The sequence below is a fragment of the Micropterus dolomieu genome, linkage group LG06, assembly GCF_021292245.1.
Source record: "Micropterus dolomieu isolate WLL.071019.BEF.003 ecotype Adirondacks linkage group LG06, ASM2129224v1, whole genome shotgun sequence".
NCBI classification, from domain to species: Eukaryota; Metazoa; Chordata; class Actinopteri; order Centrarchiformes; family Centrarchidae; genus Micropterus; species Micropterus dolomieu.
Window position 1 is genome coordinate 22,117,186 of NC_060155.1, and position 18,872 is coordinate 22,136,057.

The 18,872-nt window shown below is 39.8% G+C and overlaps 2 protein-coding genes across 11 annotated transcripts in view; both read left to right on the forward strand.

Annotated features, from left to right (window-relative positions):
* si:ch211-188c16.1 (uncharacterized protein LOC562677 homolog) overlaps positions 1–3,040 on the forward strand; it is a 14,134-nt gene extending 11,094 nt beyond the window's left edge. For 5 of the 9 annotated variants that reach the window (XM_046050921.1, XM_046050920.1, XM_046050928.1 and 2 more), the window contains 4 exons: positions 1,835–1,938; positions 2,087–2,100; positions 2,364–2,397; positions 2,534–3,040. In XM_046050921.1, coding sequence (XP_045906877.1) covers positions 1,835–1,938; positions 2,087–2,100; positions 2,364–2,397; positions 2,534–2,619 — 238 coding nt within the window. In that variant the 3' untranslated portion in view covers positions 2,620–3,040. The remainder of the gene's footprint in view (positions 1–1,834; positions 1,939–2,086; positions 2,101–2,363; positions 2,398–2,533) is intronic. The other 4 variants (XM_046050926.1, XM_046050927.1, XM_046050924.1 and 1 more) reach the window with 3 other exon arrangements.
* A 247-nt stretch (positions 3,041–3,287) lies between these two features.
* On the forward strand, positions 3,288–17,756 carry LOC123971884 (phospholipid phosphatase 3-like). 2 transcript variants are annotated; one of them, XM_046050931.1, is made up of 6 exons: positions 3,288–3,970; positions 9,291–9,445; positions 14,332–14,612; positions 14,761–14,818; positions 14,930–15,106; positions 15,817–17,756. In XM_046050931.1, the coding sequence occupies exons 1-6, from the start codon at positions 3,832–3,834 to the stop codon at positions 15,943–15,945; spliced, it is 939 nt and encodes a 312-aa protein (XP_045906887.1). In that variant the 5' UTR covers positions 3,288–3,831; the 3' UTR covers positions 15,946–17,756. The 2 variants fall into 2 exon arrangements, with proteins under 2 accessions (XP_045906887.1, XP_045906886.1); XM_046050930.1 differs by lacking the exon at positions 9,291–9,445 and adding an exon at positions 10,674–10,831 and having other exon boundaries at positions 3,304–3,970.
* Positions 17,757–18,872: the final 1,116 nt, after the last annotated feature.

Sequence of the window (18,872 nt, forward strand, 5' to 3'; positions counted from 1 at the left end):
TGTAAAATGGTCTCGGTGTCCTTAAAAGTTAACATAGATCGAATTTTAGCTATATTTCTAAGTTGATAAAAACATGATTGAACAAGCTTTGTGGTGTGCTGCTCGAAATTTAAATTACTATCAAACCAAACACCAAGGTTCTTTGCCACAGGCAGATGGGTATTTGATTTGCCACCTGCTGGGACCCAATGACCAGGATTTCTGTTTTGTCTGAGTTCAGCTGGAGGAAATTATTTGACATCCATTTTTTAACTTCACAAAGGCAGTTATTAAGTGAACTCAGCATTCCAGGGTCTGTGGATCTGACGGGCAAGTATATTTGTGTGTCATCAGCATAAATATGAAAAGAAATGCCATGTTTATGGATAATATGTCCAAGGGGAAGCAGATACAAGGAAAACAAAATGGGTCCTAAGACCGACCCCTGACCCCATATTTAACTGGACAGAACGAGGAGACATAGTTGTTTACAGACACGCAAAACTTCCTATTTGACAGGTAGGATGAAAACCATCTAGGGCAGTACCAGAGATCCCCACCCAGTGCCTCAGTCTGTCTAACATGATGTTGTGATCAATGGTGTCAAAAGCAGCGCTAAGGTCCAGGAATACCAGGACTGAGCACATGCCTTCATCAGCAGACATTAAAAGGTCATTGGTGACTTTAAGCAGGGCAGTCTCAGTGCTGTGGTACTTCCTAAAACCAGACTGAAACTTTTCAAATATTATGTTATTTTCCAGTACAGTAAGCAGCTGTTTGGACACAATTCTTTCTAGAATCTTTGCAATAAAAGGCAGTTTTGAAATTGGTCTAAAATTATGCGGGAGGGAGGGATCAAAACCAGGTTTCTTTAAAAGTGGGTTCATGCAAGCCATTTTAAAATAATCAGGGACACAACCAGTAGATGGGGAGCTGTTGAAAACAGATCAAATGGGGCCCAACAGAATCCATTACTTTCAGTAAAAACTTCGTAGGTATTACATCAAGTGGGCTGGAGGACACTCTCATTTGTGATACTGTTTTTAAAAGCTCAGCCAAGTCGATGGGATAAAACTGGTTAAAACTCTGTTGTTGCTGGTGAGGGACCTCTGAGTAAGAGGCCGCGGGGGTAATGGAGGCTCTGATTGACACCACCTTATTGGTAAAATAAGATAAAAACAATTCAGTCATCATTACTTCCAGCTGAGGCACAAGGAGGGGTTGGGTTTACCAGCTGATCCACAGTCTTAAACAGAAACCTGGGATTGTGTTTATGTGTAGTAATGAGTTCAGAAAAATAGTGTGTTTTTGCATCCTTAACCATGTTATTGTAGTTACTTAATAAATCCTTCAGACTGAGGTAATGGACTTGGAGACTTGATCATGTCATTTATCCAGGGTTGCTTACTAGCTTTAGACGTAGGCCTAACCTTTAGAGGAGCAGTAATATTTAGTGACGACAAGCAGATATGATTGAAATATAGTGGGTTCAATTTCACCGGGTCACTCTGTGGACTCTTGAAACAAGAGTAAGAGAGGTCGGTCAATGTGTATAACGTTCCCAAATTGTTGTTAATAAGTATTTAAAGTTATTCTGGTATTTCAAATTAATACAAAAAAACATGAACATTTTACATCATGTAGCATGATGTTGTCCTAACACTGAATCGTATCTGGCCTGGGAATTCATTGGACTTCTATTACACTTACCCTGCTTAATAAAGCTAGTGTTTATTTCGAGATTACTGTATTGGATTATAATGTATTGTATAGGTGCTCCCTGTAGGCCATTGATAAGTATGAAAATTAATAGTTACAGTAGTAAAGCAAGAGTTTCTTGTCTTCAAACCTTTAGGACCAGACATGAGGCCCTGCAGAAACTAGCCATCTTTTTTAAACACCGCAAAGATGAATTTGGAGACATCCCTGATAGTGGAGGAACAACCCCTACAAAGTACAGTACTGTCATACCCTTACCTAAACCACTACTTTCTTGAAAGTTATCTTTTCAAGTCCACTGATGTTGTTATATTCAATCTGTTATCAACGGCTCCAAAAAAAAAAAAAAACACCTTTCTCCATTTTATCCATTCTGTCCTATGCAAAGTGCTGAGCCACCAAGTAAGTTTACAGTGTTTAAGTTTTTCCATGACTCCACTGTTGTCACCACTTATGTCACTCTCACTGATAATGGTGAAGCTAAGAGAACGGTACTTACAAATGTCTTTAAGGATGCAACACTTGTTGGTGTCTTGCCTGCAGTGGAAAATAACTTGTGGGGTACACTTATCTGATTCCTGTAACCTGGGGACATGGACAGGGAGGGTCATGCAGAGACAGTTCAAAGTTAGTGTGACCTTTTGTATCTGCTTGTCTTGATCCAGACTTCTTGTGTGCTGTTGAGGAGCCTCCATATCCGTAAGTGTTGATGGTTCCCGCTAATCAGCAAGTGAAGCTCTGCTCTGTTGATCTGAGTAGATTTTACCAAATAAGTACTTCAGGTTGTTTGGCTTTCTCCTCATGAACTGTAATGTCTCTGTGTTTTGCATGACAGTGAACAGGAGGTTGACTTTACAGAGCTGGAACTCCTTCCTCCCCCGCCACTATATGCCGACACCTTCTGATTACCACATCCGGTGAACCAGGAAACGTCGGCATTAAAAACTGAAACTGTACAGTACACCTGTTGGGATTTAATACCATGAAGAATATCTGCCATCAAAACCAGTTTGTCATTTATTCATGTTTTTTGATGTCTACAGTGGAGAAAAGAAACCATCACAAGTAGCTGCTGATGTGACCTTTGTGTTTAGTTTGTTGTGCATACTGGTGCATTTACACATTTACACACACACCCTTTTTTTTGTTGTTCATTCTCTGATGTTACTGTAACTGTTAATGGAGCACAAATTGAATCATTGCATTTTATCCAAAATCAATGACATAATGGAGCCAACTGTTCACTTATAGTAGCTTACATTTAAAGATTGGTTTGTGAATGTGTTCTCTGCATTGGGAATTTCTTTCGTTTCTGTTACAACTAATAAATATTTGTCATTGATTTATGCTCTTATGTTTTTATGACATTGTATGCATGCTCTGTTTGAAACAGATTGCTGCAACAATCATAATATTTACTGTGTAGCTCCTGCGGACTTATAGTAATCCACTTCTGAGAATAACTGTTGTCAGAATTTCACGCTCACTTTGTCAAGTTGGTCTTTAGTTATTTGAAATTTGTTTACACTTCAGGGTTGTCAATGTTGTACACTCTAAAATGCTTTTTTTTTTTTATATATAACTTCTGTAAAGAGAGAAACTGCTTCTTGTGGAAAACGTATCTCCTACTGCATAAATGTTCCACTTGTTCTCACATATCAGGATCCTTTTCATTGTTATCTGGCTGACTTTGCTTTGTGAAACACCCTTACTGCAGTGTTTTGTGAACATCCCCCAGCACCCCGTGTGTGTGTGTGTGTGTGTGTGAGAGAGAGAGAGAGAGAGAGAGAGAGAAGCAGCTGGCATTAATTGAAAGGGGAGGGGCTGGAGGAGTGGCTTTCTTGGAAGGCTGTCGCAGGACTTTCACTATATCCCAAGGAAAAGGAGTTAAAGGATGTCAGAAGAAAGCATGCTGCGATTGTAAGAGAGACAGGGACTGGTGGTTCCATTGAATGTATTTTATTTTTTCAGTTAAAGACTAACACTACAGACTTATGACTAGTCCTCCCCTGGGATTCAAGCAGATTCGCGAGCCACTTGTAGATAGTATTTAATACAGTAAACGCAGCACCGCTACAGCTAGTAACACGATTTAAAAACTTTTTTTAATTCGAACCACTTAATAAGTTTTAAATGCAACGCTGTTTGATATATGAGAAAACTATGGCAGCCGAGACGAGGAACGGCGGGAGTTCACTGAACAACAATAACTGCAAAGACCACAGCAGGAGAAAGTTACTGGTCGGAGTGGATCTCTTCTGCTTGTTCTTAGGTGAGAGTCTCACTGCATGTTAATCACCGTATGACATTACTACTTTTGGTTGTCGGCAGTGAATTTATGCCTTTTTAAATCTTTCATTGTAACCAATAGGACTTTACAGGACTTTTAAAGACGTTTTCAAGATTAAGTTAACTTTTTGTCCCTCATAATGTCTTAATCTGCTATAGGATGAAGCTGTTTCCTTTCATATAATGTTAGATATAATATATTTAATGTAGGTTATTTTTGATATTTTACTTTATTATATGATTGAAGTCATGTTTAATCAATCACATCACGTTTATAGAAGTTTTTACTGCTAATTGACTTGGAGGCAGTCACACCTGGCTGTAGCAGTTGTTGATCCCTGATTATGACTTGTATTGATGACTGTTTTTGATATTTTATGATCCTATAAGTTATTATTTATTTTAATTGTAAATTGGTATATGTTTTTTATGTCTGTAAACCTGTTAATTGTACTGCTGCATGTCTTTGGCCAGGTTGCTCTTGTAAAAGATTTTATTTTAAATCTCAATTAGACCTTTCCTGGTTAAATAAAGGTTATAATAAATAATAATACTGTCCTCATAAACAAGCTTAATGTCAGTTAAATTAATTAACCTTTATTGACACGATTGATGTTAAGATACTGAAAAACTCATTTAAATGTTTGAAATGTTTTAGCTACACCAGCTGGAAAAGCTGTGTTACCAAAGCAACAAGTGTAGTCTACATTTGCTAATGCCCCATTAGCAACTGTAGCCTACACATTCAGCTGTAACAGCTCTATTAAGCTACATATTTTCCAAAAATTAGCTTAGCTAGTGGAAGTCTGTTTTCCTTTTCCAAAGAAAAATACTGCTGGCAAAGTGGAAACTAATAAATTGCTCCAGGAGGGATTATATTTCTTTGGTCTCCACCCTCACCTGTACTGTACCTCTGCTTGCTTTGATTCCTCATTATATTTTCCAGAATGGCTCACATTCCAGACCAGCAGGAATTCCCTTGATCTCAACATCTGGCATAATATATTTGTATGTGTGTGTGTGGTGTAATTAAGGGAAGTGGTGAAAAGGTCAGACCTGAGTGTGCATGTTCATCAGCACAGGTCCTGTGATGTTCAACAGCTGCAGACACTGAGTTAAGGTTGTAATTGGAGGGTTTGCACTGAAATTTGAAGCCGAAAGTCACACAAAATGTTTTCCCATCCTTGGGACTTAAACCTTTGATTTGATTGACCAGTTTTTCACTATTTTATTTTTTTCTCTGACATATGTTTCCAATGGTTTGTTCTGTGGAACATTGGTGTGATTGCAAATAGCAAAGCAGTGTTCAAATATATAATAACATTGGTGCAACTGCAAGGGAAAAGCACCCGCTATTGTTAACAATTCCTTGAAAGATCTACAGTATAAACAGTCTATTTCTGACCAGCTATATTTAGTTTTGGTGTAGTTTTTGTCTCTATGGAGGGTAAATCCCATAGGTAAATCCCCATGATTTGTATGGAACTTCCCACAGGGAAGCATGTAAGCAAACCAGCAGTGTTTTCCTGGCTAAAGATGCGGTGTAAAGAGAGCAACCACAAGGAGGAAATGTCGAGTTGGTAATGGTAATCACCTCTCCTCCATTCTTGCATTTTTAGTTCTAGTAGAACTGCATCCAGGGATGTGCCAGTAAAGATAACATTAGTTACTACTCTAGAGCAGTAATTCAGTGGCGTTTGTAATTGAATGCTGACAAATAATACTGAGGAAAGCTGATTTTTTATTTATTTATTTTTTTAAAAAAATTTTCTGCTTGAAGCCGTGGTGAGGTGATCAGGTTCAGTTTAGATTAAGCTGTAGCAGGTGGCTTTCATGTTTTCCAATTAATCATCTTAGAATGTTTCTGTGTGTTTTTTGCCCTGGTTCAGCGCTAGGTAAAGCATGGTTAAGCAACCAGGTAAACAGTGTGGACAGTTGGAGTTAAATGGTCAGTTCACCCAAATATTTGTTTGGGTGAACTGACCATTTAATTTAAATGTTTGTTAATAAAAGTTAAAATGGTTGAACGTCAAGCACTGAAAGAGTTGAAGTGGTGAATTAAGGTTGAAGGGTCTGCTTTAGTTGGAAGTCCTGGGAAAAAAATAGTGAAGCAAGTACAAAGTTGCACTGGGCTATTAGTAAAGTTTTGTTTTAAGGAATGGTCAAACTGTACAGACATTTTAATTTGTCCCACTTTACAACTAATCAAATACCAAAAGAAAAACAAAGTAAGAGTTACGTGATACATTTTATAGCATGTTTGGATATCAAAAGATAGAGGTAGCCTACAAAATGATATCCATCCATCGTCAACCGCTTATCCTGCGTACAGGGTCTCAGGGGGCTGGAGCCTATCCAAGCTGACATCGGCGAAAGGCAGGGTACACCCTGGACAGGCAAAATGATATCAGCTGTTTCAAATGCTTGAATTGAGTTAACCCTAAATTAATCTTTCCTACTGTGCATGTACAGTGTGAAGACGTTCCCCAGGTGGTACTGAATGATGAGTATTTTTGCAATTAAGGTGTGTACATGCTACAAGCATGTACTTGAAATGTGACATTGTATGATTTATTTATGTTTGTATATACAATATGTATGTGTTAGTGCTAATGTATTGTCAGCATTGCTGTGCGTGCGTGCGTGCGTGTGTGCGGGCAATAGGAGGGAGGAGGAACAATATGTAAACTGCCTTCTGTGTAATTAAGAAATGTGAATAATAAATAGAGCAAAGAACAGGTGACAAGCAGCAGTTGTAGCCACAAGCTACATGCAAATTCCATGCAAATGTGCTCTTATTTAACCCAAGCAGGTAGACACGCTTTCCCTTCCACCATGAAACTATAAACTATGTTTTGTAGCAGGCCAGGCAGATCGACAGGGTGCAGGTCGTGTGGGGGCTGCTGCAAGTAAAAACAACTGCATCTGTGTATACACCACCACTGCCTCAGACATGTATACATTTCTACGCCAGACAGCGAGCGATCCCTTCAAGTGGAAAATGTGCGTCTGTTTATTTTAATAGTCACACTTGGTGTTTTTGGCAAATGCCTCCAAAATATGGTGGGGACTTAATTCAGCGTGAGGGTTACACATTGATTCTAGTTTCCACAAACTGCAGTGACATGGAGCTGCCAGTGCTGAACTGGGGGAAAGGCAAACGGGCGAGTGTAGGAAATTCTAACTAGTGTAGTCTTAATAATAGGTTTTCTCCCATATTTTGTTGTGAGTCGGCGCACAGTTATGTGCAGAAAAAGTCATCATCATTCGTCATTTACAGTGTTTGCGTCTTTTCAGTCACCCCAGGTGATTGTTAAGCATACTGCTTTAGGGCAAAGACAAACAGAAGGACCCTGATGTTGACACGAGGAACTTCTCCCTCCAGCTCCAATTCGGTTTTGTTTGTTTCTGTTGTCTTTGGGTCAGTTTTAAGCTAATGCAAAAGACATACCCACGCCTGCTGACTGGTGTTGTTGTTGGCAGGACAAGGACACCCTCCCCCTCCTCTTCCCCGGCTGTGACAGGCGGGAAAGGAGGAAGAGTAGGAGGGGAAAATCCTAAAATGCTGAACTCAGTACTCATACTGCACTGTTTAGACGGATGGAAGGGGTCGGAGGACTGAACGGATAAGAAAACCCTCGCTTAATGTCTGGAAAACAGGACCTGACAAAGTCTTGTTGGGGTTGTGTAGTTCTTTCCAATCACCTATTTGAAGCACTTGACCCGTGCAGGTCCCTTAAAAGCTGTGGACACTTTATTTCATCAATCCATTTGCCACCTCTCTGTCTATCAATCTCTGCCCTCTGCCTCTGGCCTTGTGGTTTGTATCAGGTCTGTGAATGTGTTTTGAGGCATTTGCAGGGGTCAGGACTCTGAGCTTAATGTTTTTCACATCCAGCACTTTCAGCAGCTTATGCTTTTTTTTTTTTTTTTTGTTGTCTGGGCAGCCAAAGTCCCTGTGTGGTTCTGTTCATGGCTAGGCCAAGCAAACTGAAGGGACTAGACGATTAGGATTTAGCACACAAGTACTGTATATTTTTACTATATTTTAATGTTACAGAACTCTTAAGAGGTAGCACCTTGCTTTTTCTCTCACCACCAGACTTGATTTGGAGCAGACTGTAGCTCCGTCTAGGTATTTGTTTGGAGAGCGAGAATGAAAACGAGACAGTTAATAATGTGAATCCTGCTGAAAGTAGGTCTTCTGGAGTTCCCATCAGGCAGCAAAGCTCTGTCTGTAATGTGAGCTCAACCCAGCTGGACCTTCAAAGGCCAAACATCAGCTGTGTGTGTGTGTGTGTGTGTGGATGTAAGGGGTTGAGGGGCTCAGCAACTGAAGCGTGTGTTGACATTTGGTTTGAGAAATCATGCCCCCCAACCACAACCATTCCACCTTCAGCCGCTCTCAGCACTGACCTCTACGCCCCGGTGCTTTTGAGCTTTTGAGACCGCGAGACATAGGATGTGAGAAAGAGAGCGCTGATGTTTGCTTTCTTTTGTATCGGCAGATTGCAGAATTATTCAGAGTGTGACTTGAAAGCTCCATCGTCAGTTAAATGCTGCTTTGAAGTGATTTGAAAGTGTGTTTTCCAAATTCTGTCAAAGATTTGAGGCCTCTCCTGGGTACCACGTCCACACTCAAATTTCAAAGTCCTTCAATGAAGCCTTTGATAAATGGGGGAAATAAGCTGTCCTTTTTAGCTTCCATTTTGGCAACACCCACTCTATGTTTGTTGTCGGGAGATAAATAAGATCTTTTTGCCACTTTACATGGTGAAAGACACTAAATTGATCAGACACCCCCCAAGGCATCTTAACGTGGGCCTTTTTAAGTGCACTTGAAAGCCCCGACAGAAAAGGAAGAAAGACTAAAGTGCTTGTGGGGTTTTTCTCTTGTCAGTTCGCAGCAATGGACTCTTTCCAGAACAGGACACATCCAACCCTTTTAGCGCCAACAGTCTGCTTGAGTTCAGTGAATGTTATTCTAAGCGTAAAAGCTTCACTTAAATTTAAAACAATGACGTAGCTTTGATTTTGGCATTTGTTTCAACAGACTTTATTTTTGTTTATTTTCGGTCATTTTCTCATTGCAGCATCAGTGTCAGATTTGAAAATAGAATATAACTTGAACACATGTCTGCATGGAGGTTTTAACCTGTTTGTGTGACTGAGATGTCTGTCTGTCTGTGCCTCTGTGTGCTTTTCTGTTTGTCTTCCTGTTGATTATGTTCATTGATGCAGCTGTCCACTGTTTTGGTTTAAAGAGCTGTCTGACCTCTGCTCGTGTGTGTCCAACCATACAGTGTTGCTTGTTGCCGTGTTTTTGCACAAATCTCCCTTCCCGCCTTACCAGAGAGGATTCTTCTGCAATGACAACAGCATCAGGCTGCCCTATAAGGGCAGCACAGTGTCCAACACCATCCTCACAGCTGTGGGCTTCACTGTGCCCGTGGTCTCAGTAAGTCCTGCTGTGGTACTGCAAGAGAACTTGAGAACATATTTTGGGACACTCTATCCATCCAATGGTTGGCTTGTGACACCTTAAAAAACATGATTGGTTCAACAGGCTCTGACTCACACTCAGTGGTTTCGCATGTTGTACCTCATTAGCTGTAAATCATGTATAGTACTGCCAGCCATTTTCCAAAGTTACTGTACGTTACCATAAGCTTTCAGACTGATTTCCTACCCCTGGAGCCTAGGAAGCCATTGCTTTCCATTTATTCCCTAGAAAATGTACTAACTGTTTAAGTAATTTAATAACTAAAAATACCAAGGATTTGCTGAGCTTGAAGGTTCACTCTTGGATACAGCTGCCGATTACCTTTCTGGAATAATTGAATAATCATTTATGCTATAAAATGTCAGAAAATAGTGCAAAATGCCCATTACAATTTTCCAAAGCCACAGTTAACTTATTTAAATTACTTGTTTTGTCTAAACAGAATTGTATTTATTTTTCGGGAGGAAAGAAAATACTGGTTACAAGTAAATAGAGGATTTACTTGCTTTTTTTGTTTTTATATCACTTGCATTTAAAAACCATTGGGTTTTTTTGGATTGTTTCTCACTTTTATTTATGAAAAACAGGTAATATTAAGACTGTTATGAAGAACAGGTAATATTAAGACTGTTTTTTGCTATTTGCCATTTATAAGTTGATTATTGCCACAAGACAATAAAGCCGGTTGTAAACTAAAATTGTAAGCTGGCTAAGTGTTTATTTTAGGTTCCTTTTACTTCCAAATGTCTGCCACTTCATTGTCATTCAATAGTGAATTTAATGGAAATGGCAGCCTGGAGATTTAGAGATCAGTCTAAATACAAATGAGAAATGGCCATCCTTAAAGTAAAGTGTACATGATTAGTAGTTAACAGGCTAAAACCCCAAAAAAGCAAACAGGTATGGTCCTGTAATACACCCAAAGGTCTGCTCAAAAGGCCCCACTAATACTGAATATTTAACAACACTGGAGTCATTATTTCTTGATTAGTCACAGATAATGCCTCAGAATGGATGGAGCTGGTCCCAGATGTTCCCTCGTTGCCTCTAGCTTGTACCTGCGACCTCTGTAATTTGCGTATTATTAACCCAGCACCTCCATCTCTCTCTTTCTCTATCTCTCCCTCACACATCCCCACCCCCCTTCTTACTCTCTGTGCCACTCACTGCTTCTTCACACTAGCTGGCCTGCCTTTCTTGGTCATTGAGACCAGCGCTGTTCAGCCTTACCATAGAGGGTTTTACTGCGATGATGAGTCCATCAAGTACCCGGCCAAAAATGGAGACACCATTAGCGACGGTGTACTTAGCGCTGCTGGCATTCTTATCACCATCCTCTCTGTAAGTCACCTCACTCTGATCACTAATGTCATCATCACTCTTTATGTTTCAGCAGCCTTCACCATTACTAGCAGAACTCACTGATACCGTTGATCACATCATTTCTCATCCTTAACGCATTGTAATAATTCTCAAAAAGCCCAGTAGGGGTTCTAATTTGTTTATGGTAACAATAACATTTTCAAGAATATATAATAATGTGGTAATGATTTTATACATGTTCATGTTTTTCTCCAACCAAACCACACACATTCCTGCTGCACCTATGTTCAGGGAAATACACACTCAATTAGAGGGCTTTATGTGACAGTTGATTCATTGTGGTTGTAAATTGAGATCCTACAGATTACTGAAACAGCACCTCTCCATACCTTTGCTATCAGTCTCCCTGATTGGCTTCAGATTCACGTTCTAGATAAAAAACAGTCAACAGCATTTGTTCAAGGCTTTTCCTTTGGGGGCTTAAGATGACTCAGTTGATAAAGGCACTTGAGCAAATAAAGTGTTGAGTAGTTTGTTGCATTCTCCTGGGAGAAAACACTGGGGATGAAGCCAAAATCTGCACATTAAACTGTCATCCCAAAATCTCTCCATGTGCCACTGTGCAGAGGCACAGAAGCACTCTGTCTGCTTTGGATGTCTTTCTGCTACGGTTTAATACATGCTTCCATTTTCCAACTTACCAACTAGTAATGGCTAGCATTTCAGTTAGACTTAACGCACATAACTGCGACCCAAAGCGATTTTTCTGACTTTGTTTTGACATGGTTGTGTACTGGTCTTTGAACTCTCTGAAAACACTTCTGAATTCACAGTAGTACTGTTGCTCAAAAATCCAATGTGGATACTAACACGCACCCTCTGGTGTGCTATTATGACAAATGTAGACAAAGTCCACTCTGCATTTCTACTAAATTAGTGTAGCAACATGTAACCCAACCCTACACCCTGACACCCTTAAACAAACCCACCCATATCCACACAAGTTATTCCCTACATGTCATTGTTTCACAAAAATTGGCCCATCACAAATGGGCCAATTTTTAGATCTGTGGTGGGGTCTAGCGCTATTTTCAAAATTATTTTAATTAGGGGTGATTAAGTGAGGAAACAACAAAAGTGACCATTTAAGATTTGCTTTGACTTAATCTAAATCGTAAATAAATTTCTCATTGGACTGTAACAACTTACCAACCAATTAGCAACAACCTACTAATGCTCTAAAAAATACACAAAAGCAACCGAGTAGTAACCACCTGTAAATACACTGGGAACCACTGCTAAAATCCTAACAGCAACTTAGCAACCAACTAGCTACCGCATAGGAAAACACTTGTAACACAATAAGCAACCAACCAGCTACTGCACAGCATTTTGCAACCGTGTGCTAGACACCACTTTAGCTAACACATCGAAAATGCCAAGGAACAGGTAATATGTTAGCAATGGGCTACCAAAAACAGTAGCAGGCAGACTTGAACCTTTCTAGTTGCTCTATGGTGTGACTAAGCACTGCCATAGCATGTGCAATTGTCACCTGGCAGACCCGCAGTGGGAAGCTGCCTTGCCTCATGGCATGGCCAGCCGTAGTGCCCAGCTCCTGGAGAGCTGATTACTATACGGGCTTGGGGCCACGGGGGTTTTCATGGTGAGAAGGAGTTCTGGCTTTGTGTAATTATGGTTGACGCAATGGTTGTTCGGTTAAATACTGTAATTGGTGGGGTGGAATTGTGGTGAAGGCCCTAAACGAGAATACTTTGCCAGATACCTAATTTTCCCCCTAGCAAAACGTGACTTTACAGTTCATCCCCCTAGAGCGTTCTGGCCAGCCTTTGTGAGTTCTCAACCAGAAAACACCATCATTAGGTAATTTAGTGCTTGATTTCCCACTGAATAAATCTGAGAAACACAATATGCCACATCTTTTATAATTTATGCAGATGTTTTTGTGAAGAAAGGAAAATACCATTGTGTCATTTTGGAAAAATACAAGACATTTGACATAAGCCACAAATCAGCGTCTTGCCCCCATGATTATCTCTTGAGGTTACATTATTACAGCTACATATCCTACAATGCCAATTCATTTATTCATTCACATAATTAAGTATTTCACACAAGGGGAACCAGATGTGTTTTCCATGTGTTTTCGCCCTCTCCTCTTTCCCATGAAAGCAGCTGGGCTTTATCGAGCTGGCTCCAAAGGCCTGGATGGTGGAAACAACGCTCTCTATCAGCTTGTTAAATCTCCTTAAAGGCTATCCCTCTGCACAGAGTGTTTCCCAGAATGAAGCTTATTTCTGCGCCCTTCAAAAGAATGTCTGATGAAACCGAGATACTAACATGAAAACAGCCAGACATCCCTTGTGAAATCGGAGCCGTTTCAGAGAGACAGCCGGAGCGGTGAAAAACAAACGTGCCCCCGACGTGCGCCTGGTGGAGTCTGGCCACCAAAATCAGACACGTCGCCTAGCTCAGCGTTTCTGCTGATTAGAACCAGCGGCGCCTCCCCCGCCACCTCCCTACTCTCCCTCCTACTCTCTTCTCCTCTCACCTTCCTCTTTCTTCCCCTTTTCAGCTCCTCTCCTTGTTTGCACTCTACTTGATCATGAATTTCCTTTCTTTATTCATACTCTTTTTTGCTTTCCATCCTGCCTTCCTGTCACTCTGCGTTCCATCCCTCCACTTTATTCCTGGAACTTCTCCTTAACTCTCATTCTGACTCCTCTTTCACATTTTCATTTGTGAGCTCCTTGAAAACAACAGGGGATAAAGGGGGTTGGGGTGGCATTTTTGCAGTTTGAACAGCTGTTGTGCGTTATGGCGATCCACCTCCCCTTACACGTCAATCGTCGGTTTGAGACAGTGGTTTATTTACACACTACAAACTATACATGGCGGACAGTTTGAGTTGCCTCCCACATCGCCCCACTGTTTCCTCTCAGAAGTAGAATGCCACAGGTAAACATATTCAACTAGAAAGTAGCCCTTTGTAAACCACTTCACAAGAAATCACTGGATTCTTTTTTAGCGGTCATAATAACATCTTCCTCCTTAGAAAAGTTATTTTGGTCAGATACATAACTTAAATTCTCCAGTCTGACCACTCCAGAGCCCGGTTCCAAATGTCCACCCTCAATAAATCACATACTTTAATGTCCACAAGAGCTTGATGAGATAATGAAAAAAGACGTTACAAGAGCAACATTCTATGGCGTGAAATATTTTCAGATGATGAGCAACAAACAGTTGTACATTAAATTACATTGGTAATATGAGCAGTACACTTTACTGGCCAAACAAACTCCTCTATCCAAGTAACACAATTTCAAAGTGCTGTCCAATTCCTCATAAAATACATTCTCTCCTGCACTCACACATTTTCACTGAGCGCTCAGGAGATGTAAATTAAGTGCTTAGGAATTAGGGTGGACACTGGCACTGGGACTATGTCAAAATCACGATATTCACTGACGTTACCGTCTCTTCTGTCCCCTCAGATCATCATTGGGGAGAGCTACAGGATCTACTTTCTGAACGAGGGGTCCAAGTCTTTTGTAGGGAACCCCTACATTTCTGCTCTCTACAAGCAGGTGGGCGTGTTCATCTTCGGCTGTGCCATCAGCCAGTCCTTCACCGACATTGCCAAAGTGTCAGTGGGCCGCATGCGCCCTCACTTCCTCGATGTGTGCAAACCAGACTTCTCCACTATCAACTGCTCCCTGGGCTACATCACTGACTACCACTGTCAGGGGCCAGAGAGCAAAGTTCAAGAGGCCAGGTAAAAAAAAAAAAAAAGTGCAACACACTATTTGAGATTTTTGGGGGTTTTTTTAAGTTTACACAATGTATTTGTACTCATGTTGACTAGTGATAGCTTTTACATTGTAAGCTGTGGTACATTGCTGATTGCCCTTCATTCTTCTCAGGAAATCTTTCTTCTCTGGGCATGCATCATTCTCTATGTACACTATGCTTTACCTGGTGGTGAGTTATTGAATTGTTTTTAACATACATACACACACACACACATTCTTCACCAGATTAAAAACAACAAGTGTCTCTCTATATCAACTAACAATTCTGTCTCTTTTACAGTTTTATCTGCAGTCTCGTTTCACTTGGCACGGAGCTCGCCTGCTGCGCCCTCTGACCCAGTTCACCCTCATCATGATGTCTTTCTATACCGGCATGTCCCGTGTGTCTGATCACAAGCACCACCCCACTGATGTCCTGGCGGGTTTTGTGCAGGGAGCCTTGGTGGCATACTGCATAGTGAGTGTTTCTATTATGTTGTATTTTTATAAAGTTCTGTATTAGATTCAACAGAAATCATTAACAATCTGTGTGGCCTTGTCTAAACATTATTTTCATGATGTTATTTCTAACTTCCCAGTTAAAAAAACAAAAAACACGATTATAACTTAATGTACAAAGTTCTTCACCAACTCAAAAAAGCACATAAAGCACTGTCAGTTGAGTAGTAAAAAGTAAAAAGAGACAGTTAAGTATGTTGTAATTCATCAGTTCAGCAGGGCCGTGCATTTAGTTTTAACATCAAACTAGAGTCTGTAAAATTGGGTCGTATAGGTCAGTCTGTCCTGTACAGGAGTGTGCATACACCTGAAGCTCTGTGTCTGACAATGATAATGTAATAATGTGTGCATATACAGTACTTCTTAGTTTGTTAAACGGGATAGAAACATTAATTGCTCAGTTGAGAAAGTAAAAAAAAAAATTATCTCAGGTCAATAGGTACACACAACATGGCTGTACATTACAATGGAAGGAGAGACTGCATTTACAAATTTAATTGCAAATAGGGTGCATGTAAATGGGAAACAGAAAGAGACCTAATATAGAACACTGAGGGACTCCATACTGGATCTGTGAAGGAAGAGGAACCGTCCAAGACAAATTCCAATTTCAAATGTGCCATTTTGCAGTGATTAAGGTGTTCAAGGTTTTTTCTATTCCCTCCACAGGTATTCTTTGTGTCTGATTTGTTTAAGCCCAAAGGTAGACGTTCTACCCTGTTGCCAACCCCAGTGAAGAAAGATCTCGTTCCTCCAGCAGACATCAGAGAGCGAAGCAACCATCTCATCATGGCATAGAAAAGACTGCAAACTGACTTTATATAACCCTGACCTGTGCCATTTAAATCACTGCTACAGCCACTGGTCAATACTGGATGAAATAAACTTCAAAAATCTGGATAATGCAGACAAATATGGAACATATATGGAACATCTCAGAGGATGAGAAGAGGCCACGGAAAACAATCAAGCAAGTTTTGCTTTCTCAACGGAAATGTTCATCTTTTTCCCTCATTCTCACTAGACATTTTAATGTGGAAAAGAGAGAGGACTGGGCATATGTTTGTTTATGTTATGAAGATTATTGGAGATTCTCCTCTGTCAAGGCCTTTCCATGGACAAAAGTCTGAAATAAAACAAAACTTGAGAATTGGCAGCTATACACAAAGCTGTGTGTGCCTTTCTCCCCTCAGCTGCATTCAGCATGGGAGCTATACTAATATTCCTGCCACTCATTCACTATGTGACTAATACAAACGAAACATGACAAAAAAACTAATTCCTTGATTTCATGAAGGATGTTGTTTGGTTTTATTACGAACATAAGCATTGTATATGTGATTTTATAGTAATATTTTAGCTAAACTCAGTACTGTTTGTCACCACTTGAATGACCTGAAGTTAAGCTTTTGGAAAGCTTTGTAAGACTTTGTAAGCTTGTGTTATGTCCATAATGTAGTGTTTCATAGAAGGTGCACATAATTTAGAGTAGGTGGAAAGTACAGTGAGAGCGTATGTGTTAGATGTGGGCCTCTTTCTGCTGGGTAGGACGAGCCCTCATTGAGCCATTTAATGAAATGACTGTTATATGTACCAGACAGGTGCTCACAAGTTTTAGGTAAGAGTGTGTGTGTGTGTGTGTGTGTGTGTGTGTGTGTGTTTGGGTGAGGCCTTTCTGTGAGCATGTCAGTGTGTTTTAATGTCATGTCTATATATTTTAGTGTTTATAGCCTACAAGTGTGCCTCTTCAGCCAGAGAACAGGCACCTGCTCCAACAGACACTTGAGACGGGAACACTGTGGAAAAAAAGTATCTGTACATGCATGTATACTTAAATTAAAGACCAGATCTTCCTAGAGCAGTGGTTACTTTTCAGTACCAAAGCATAATTTAGTAAAAAAGTAAACAATTCATTGGCACATTTTAAGCGCTTAATATCTCTTAAAGTCTTGGAAAGTAATAGACTAGGGCTTCCAATGAAGCTCTGCATTTTAACTAATAGACAAAAATCATTACACTGGTATACAATTGCATTATCATAGATGAAAATCATTACATTGGTGTACAATTTAAAGTTATAATGATGATAATATGTTTGCATGACATTAATGTAATTAACTTTTTAGCAAAGATAAAAACCACTGACTGAAATTATCATCCTAACTCAACTTTAAGATACTGAGACAAGCTTTGATCTGACGCTTATATGGATACTAGTTTTTTCTTCATACATGTCTTGAAAATCTTCTATTTACAGCATCAGGAAATTCTGCATGCTACCATACATTGTACAATACTGTTTCATGTGTTTATACACAGTATTTCTTTTGAAGAAACGCCCACTATGACTTTGTGTCGAGACCTGTGTAAACGTAAAACATGCTGCTTTAAAGAGGCAAAGCTTGGCAGATGTCATCCAGTAAAGTTGACAACTTGTGAATATTAAGTTTAATGAAAAACAAAGCTCTCAAGGCAGACAGCTTCAGTACATTTTTATTAAAAAAAATATGCCTTTCAATATTTTTGTAATGTCATGTGAAATTTTGTACAATGAACCTTTTAAGACGTATCAAAAATAAAATGTCTTTACTAAAACACAAAAGATCAAATGCAGTGTACTGTGATGTTTTTTACTCTCTGTGTCATACATGACTTAGAATCTCTGACTTATACTATAATTCAGTAGTCGACCAACTGTGCGTGAGATGGAGAGATCTGGGCGTGGGGCAATGGTAGACTTCCATGCTCAGCTTCCTGTGGGGAAATAGTGTGCATTCCAGGCTTTAACCCCTCTCCCCAATGGCTCTCTAGAATAATATAGACTCCACACAGAAAGTATGCCAAAGTGGCAGAGTACATTTACATATGAGAATGCTTAGAAGCAATATAATTTGCGTTTAGTGTCTTGTATTATCCTTATGGACGGCTTTGTTTCCACACAAAACCTAAATAAACCATATATATACATTGACCGTGTACAGGTTGTACCATTTAACTCATATTTACTGTATGTGCCAGCATATCATTAGTTGGGTTTTAGGCCAGTGTGTTCACATAGTATCCTAAGCTGATTGATTTTACTATGGATCAGGCACATCGCCCGGGTGGAGATTAGAGTTGATTAGTTTAATAAACTGCTAAATGTGTTTAGTTTTTATGACCACACCAGGGGTGATTCTATTGTGTAACAGCTGTCTTGTGTTATGACTACTACTAAATAACTGTTTCCAGTGCCTTAATTGGGCACAAGACTACACCCTACAGAGTGTGTGCTCTGTGGTAGTGTTTAGTTTTTTGTAGACACACTATCAGCATGTCTCTCTAGGCAATGTTGGTCATCCACTTTAGATGGATTGTCAAAAAATTTATTCATGGTCCTCAGAAGATGACTGACTGACTGACTTTTTCCTTCTAGAACATTATAAGTGCATTATATCATGATTTTATATCATATCATATATCGTGATTTCTCCAAAACTGCCGAATGGATTTCATAAAATTTGGTAGAGATATCCATGCATTTTCAAAATTTACTACATGAGTTGGCACAGATTTTTGTAAACATATTCATGGCCTATTGGCTATACACTAATGATATGAGTGAAATATCTTGACAACTACTGGATGGACTGCCATGAAATTACATAGACATGTCCCCCTAAAGATACTTTGTAATAAGATGATCCCCTAATATATCTATGTAGCGCCATCACCTCAACATTTCA

Coding starts and splice junctions, on each gene's coding strand:
- LOC123971884 (XM_046050930.1), top strand. CDS start 3,832: ATGCAACGCTGTTTGATATATGAGAAAACTATGGCAGCCGAGACGAGG. Junction 10,832..14,331: donor TTCTTATCACCATCCTCTCT/GTAAGTCACCTC, acceptor CTGTCCCCTCAG/ATCATCATTGGGGAGAGCTA. Junction 15,107..15,816: donor CCTTGGTGGCATACTGCATA/GTGAGTGTTTCT, acceptor TTCCCTCCACAG/GTATTCTTTGTGTCTGATTT.